Source organism: Mus caroli, unplaced genomic scaffold (genome assembly GCF_978045245.1).
Source record: "Mus caroli unplaced genomic scaffold, Mus_caroli_1 scaffold_2, whole genome shotgun sequence".
Classification (NCBI taxonomy): Eukaryota; Metazoa; Chordata; class Mammalia; order Rodentia; family Muridae; genus Mus; species Mus caroli.
The window spans coordinates 90963066-90968629 of record NW_028227257.1 but is presented as its reverse complement, the minus strand read 5'-3'; the positions used below and the strand labels follow the sequence as shown (position 1 = coordinate 90968629).

Genomic DNA, 5564 nt, shown 5'->3' with positions numbered 1-5564 from the left:
TGATCACCTAAACAGATGCTGAAAAAACCTTTGACAAAATCGAAAATGCCTTCATGACTAAAAGTCCTAGAGAATGTAGAGCTAGAAGGCACATTTCTCAAAACAATAAAAACTAGGTAGGAGAAACTCACAGCCAACATCACCCTAAATGGAGAAAAGTTTGATACAATCCCACTGAGATAGGAAAGGAAACAGGAATGTCCACTATCCCCTCTCATTCTCAATATTGTGATCAAATTATTAGTTTGAGGAGAAGGCAAGGGAAGAAACTTAAAGAGATGCAAGTAGGGAAGAAAGAAGTCAAACATCCCTATTTGTAGATGATATCCTATTATACATTAGAGATCCCAAAAATTGTACTAGTGAACATCTAGAAATGATGAAAATCTCAACAGTGTGGCAGGATACAGAACAACATGCAAAAATCAAATGTTTTTCCATACACCTCCACCAAAATACAGAGAAAAGTACTGTTGGTACAATCTAATGCACAATGACATCAAAGAAAATTAAGTATCTATACATAACCCTAACCAAGGGAATAAATATCATCTATAATTAAAACTTCAAACTTAGGAAAAAATGAATAGGAAAAGACATTACAAAATGGAAACACATCAAATGTCCATAGGGTGTTGGAATTACTACAGTGAAAATGACCATTCTACTAATATCTATTTATAGTGGTCAATGCAATAATAGTAAAAAATCTTCATCTCATTCTCCTCAGAAATAGAAAAAAATACCACAATTCAAAAATTCATATGGAACCACACTCCAGTTAGCAAAAGACAAACCTCAGTCAAACAAATAATAAAAAGCAAACACACGATGTTGTGTTTATTAAAATTCCAGATCTCAAAATACATTACAAAACCATGGCAACAAAAACAATATGGCATTAGCACAAAAATATTCCTGCATACCAATGGAGTAAGATTTAAGACCAAATACAAGATACATCATTTTTATCCATTTAATATCTGACAAAGGCAACAAATATATACCATGGTAAAAGGACTCATCTTTAACAGATGGTGCTGAAAATAGTGGATGCCCATCTGTAGAACAAAAGGTGAACTTAGTCTTGTGTTTATCACCATGTACAAAAAACAAACAAACAAACAAAAAAACCCTACAAATGGATCAAATACCTAAACATGAAACTTGAAACACTGAAAGTGCTAGAAGAAAATCTGTGCAATACTCTAAATGATAGACAAATATGAAAGGACTTGTGAATAGAGCTTCATTTGTCCATGAATTAAGTCCAATAATTGACAAATGGGACTTTATGAAACCAACAAGCTTCTTCACAACAAAAGAAGCAATCATTCAGGTGACAAAAAAAAATCCCACAGAATGGAAGATAATGTTTGCTAGCTTTATATTTGACAGAGGCTTAATATCCAGGATATACAAAGAACACTAAACACAAAAAAATCAAATAAGAAAGACCAGAGGGGGAGGGGGAGGGGGAGAGGGAGGGGGAGGGGGAGAGGGATAGAACATATTAAAAAACAAAATGGGCCTAAGACCTGAATAGAGAGTGATCAACAAGAAAAACAATGGCTAAGAAATATCACAAAAATTGTTCATCAACCCTAGTAGTAGGAAATGCAAATCAAAACTACTTTGAGATTTTATGAATGACCAAGGTCAGAATGACCAAGGTCAATGGAAAAGGAGACAACAAACTGGGAGGGGATACTGGAAAAACAGAACTGTTGTTCACTGTTGGTGGATTGCAAACTAGTATAGCTACTATGGAAATTAGTGTGAAGAACTCTCAAAACGCAAAAATTAAATCTGCCACATGACCCAGCTATACCACTCCTTAGCATATCAAAGGACATTCTAATCACCACTTGTTAAGCTATGTCATTGCTTCTTTAGTCACAATAACTAGGAAATGGAAGCAACCTTAATGTCCTACAACTGATGAATGGATGATAAAAATGCCACACAAGTACACTATTGAATTCTACTCAGCAGTAAAGAAAAATAAAATTACAAACTTTGCATGTGAATACCCAGAACTAGAAAAGATCTTATTGAGTGATGTAATTCAGATCTAGAAAGACAAAACTTGTATGTTCTTTCTCATTGGAGGTACTAACCTCCAATTTTTCATTCATGAGTAAATAGACTATAGTAACTACAGAAAACAAGATAGTAAATAGAGACCATTGCCAGGCTACAGATGCTGGAGAGCAATAGAAAAAGGAATACAGAATACAAATAATTTGATGAGGGAAATTGGCAAATGGCAGTACTCGTTAGGAGGAAGGAGGGAGTTAAATACAGAGAAGGGGTAAAGGGAATTGCAGTAGACATGTAATCTGAGGGGGAAACAGGAAACAGAGGAATTGTTAGAGAAGGGGGTAAGTGGTAAATACTGGGGGAGGAAAGTAGGTAAAATAACGATGTGGATAGCTGAAAAAGCAAAAAGGACTCATACTAGTGAGTATTTGTTTATTTGTTTTTATTTTCTTTTTTCTTCTTTCATTTTGAGTAAGAAAGAGAGAAAAATGACTATGGATGGAGAGGAAGATGGGAAAGATCCAAAAGTGTTGGGGTGGGAGAGACTGGAAATTGTAAATAATTTGTTCAAAAACCTTTAAGTGAATTTTATATAAAAAGAAATTAATCTCATTACAATTATCTCTCCAAACTTTTTCTTTTCATCAGATGTATAAGATGACAGGTAATGAAATTGACCTGCATTTGATAGATTCCAATGGAGTAGGCATTAGCTGGCCTTGGCCTTAGCCTTGCAACCCAAGCAAAAATAAGATTAAATATGCCAGGTGATAAGATGGCTAATCTATCCACATAACAGGCCTTCTCATCAACTAGAGACATAGCACAACAACAAGTACATTAAATACACAATAAAATTTATTTTAAAAAATACAAAGCAAAACAAGAAAATAAGCTCCTGCAAACCATAGATGATGGTTCCATATTGCAGTCAAAACAATCTCCACCCCTCTTTTGTTCTAGAATAAATATGTACTGATAAAACTCAGGGATGTTTTGCACATATGAAAAAAATTGAATACACAAAGTACATTTTGTAAATGTATAAGTAAAATGTTGATGGTGAATACACATTTGGGAAGATGATGCTTCTACAATACCTTGTCAATTCACAATCATTAAGGCACCTATCATGACAGCCCTCTGAAAGGCCCAGCAAGCAGCTCAAAGAGTCAGATGCAGATGTTTGCACCCAACCAATGGACAGAAGCATCTGACCCTGTTGTTGAATTAGGGAAGGCTGAAAGAAGCTGAGGAGAAAGGTGATCCTGTAGGAGGACCAGCAGTCTCAATTAATCTGGACCCCCGAGATTTCTCAAACACTGAACCACCAAACAGACAGCATACACCAGCTGATATGAGGCCCCCAATACACATACATTAGAGGACTTCTGGGTCTGTGTTCATTCAGAGATGATTCACCTAACCCTCAAAGGACTGGAGACCCCAGGGACTTTAGAAATCAGGTGTGGTGGAGGGGGTGGTGACATCCATGGGAAGACAGGGGGTTGGAGAGGAGATATGGGATGTGGAGCAGTTGGAGGGAGGATACGGACAGGGAATAAAATATGGAGTGTAAAAAATTAATTTAGAAAAAGATAATGTGAGAAACGGCTTTTTAAAAATTTGGAGAAATAGAACATATTAAATAGTGAAGAAGATCACAAAAAGTTATTTATAAGTTTAGTGTACCTTTAAGAACCAGAATCTGGTTTCATCACCAGCTGCACGTGATCTAACAAACTGTTCACTAATTTTTTTTTTTTCTAAACTATTAGTTCAAACTAGGAGCAGCATAATCTTCAATCCAAAAACTTGAACTGGGAGAGTAGAGACATTGACATGAGGAAAGGGAGCCAGTGCACATTGTAGATGCACAACTATGCTTCGAGGAATGAGAGTCATCTTGCAGCAATGTGTATATTGTACCTACATAGTTGTGCTGTTCAGATGGATTAATGAATGGTTGCTATCTCAAACCTTTCTTTTAGTCCTAGAAATGTGTCTCCTAGCTATTATCCTACAAAGTTCAGGAGAGACTGAGTGAACATAAACAGCCAATATTGTTTTATCATTTCTCAATTTATAAGAATGAATCCTTTTGTAATAACTCCTATTTAAATTTCAAGACAGAACAAGTATGTTCAGGAGGAACATAGTTTTGTTTTGCAATGGACAAGACCACACACATTTTGTTTATAACACTGAAATAATGTCATACTGATTGAAATCTCTATGGAAAAAATCATTTTCAAAATATTTGCAAAAATAAATGTACCCTAGATAAATTCATAAGTAGATGGTGTCATAATCCTTCATAAGAATTATTCCTAATTGATTTTATTCAAATAAAAAGTAAAGTAGTTTCACCAGAGATACTTTTCAGTTTAATCTGCAGGTAGAATTTTGCACCAGAGCTTTTTCATACAAGTTTTCATCTCTGAATTTCTTAAGGTATATATTAAAGGATTCAACATGGGAGTGATAATTGTATAAAAAACAGTAATACATTTATCGATGGGAAAGTTGTAAACTGGTCGGGCATACATAAAAATACATGGAACAAAAAAGAGGATAACTACCAAGATGTGGGAGCTGCATGTGGAGAGGGCTTTGCGCCTCCCTTCCTGACTATGAGTCTTAAGAGATCTTAGGATGATTCCATAGGAGCCTAGGAGGAGGGTGAAGATCACAATACACATGGCTCCACCATTAGCAATAACAGTGAGGCCAATGAAGTAGGTGTCTGTGCATGCAAGTACCAATAATGGAGACATGTCACAAATAAAATGATCAATAACATTAGGACCACAAAAAGGAAGGTTGTATACAAAGACAATTTGAATCAGAGAGTGTGTAAAACCTCCAGTACAGGCAATTATCAACAAAGTGATGCAAACCCTTCGATTCATGATGGCCAAATAGTGCAGTGGCTTACAGATTGCCACATAGCGATCATAAGCCATTGCCACCAGAATAACAATATCAACACCGCCAAATAAATGCTCTATAAAGAGCTGGCTCATGCAAGCTGTAAAAGAGATGGTCTTTTGATCACAGAATAAATCCACAATCAACTTGGGTGAGATGGCAGTGGAGAAAAGAGCATCCAAGAGTGATAGAGAGGCAAGGAAGAAGTACATTGGAGAACCCAAGGAGGGGCTGGTAATGACTGTCACCACAATAAGCAGGTTGCCCACCATGGTCACAATGTAGATGAGTAAAAAGATGAAAAACAATATTTTTCTCCCAGCAGGATCCTGAGTGAGACCCAGGAGAATAAATTCTGTGATATTACTTTCCTCTCCCATCAGTCCTGTCAGTGGATTATATTAGAGATGGCAGCTCCTAAGAACAGAATCTGGGGTAGAGTTAGGAACATTATTTTATTATGACATAGCAAACATCTTCATCATTGTCTTCTACAGTGATAAGCTCTAGTGTGAAATTAGTAAACACGTTTTTGTTCACCAAGAAACTAAATAAAACTTTCCTTTGAATGTTTTATTTCCCTATGATGG

At 36.0% G+C, this 5564-nt stretch overlaps 1 protein-coding gene across 1 annotated transcript; it reads right to left on the bottom strand.

Moving 5' to 3' along the window:
- Window positions 1–4430: 4430 nt before the first annotated feature.
- Window positions 4431–5354, bottom strand: LOC110288723 (olfactory receptor 4A16-like). The gene has a single exon (XM_021154995.2). It carries the CDS (start codon window positions 5352–5354, stop codon window positions 4431–4433), a length of 924 nt encoding a protein of 307 aa, XP_021010654.1.
- Between the last annotated feature and the right edge of the window lie 210 nt (window positions 5355–5564).

Excerpts from the sequence above, each read along its gene's own strand:
- LOC110288723 (XM_021154995.2), bottom strand. The coding sequence starts at position 5,354 with ATGGGAGAGGAAAGTAATATCACAGAATTTATTCTCCTGGGTCTCACT.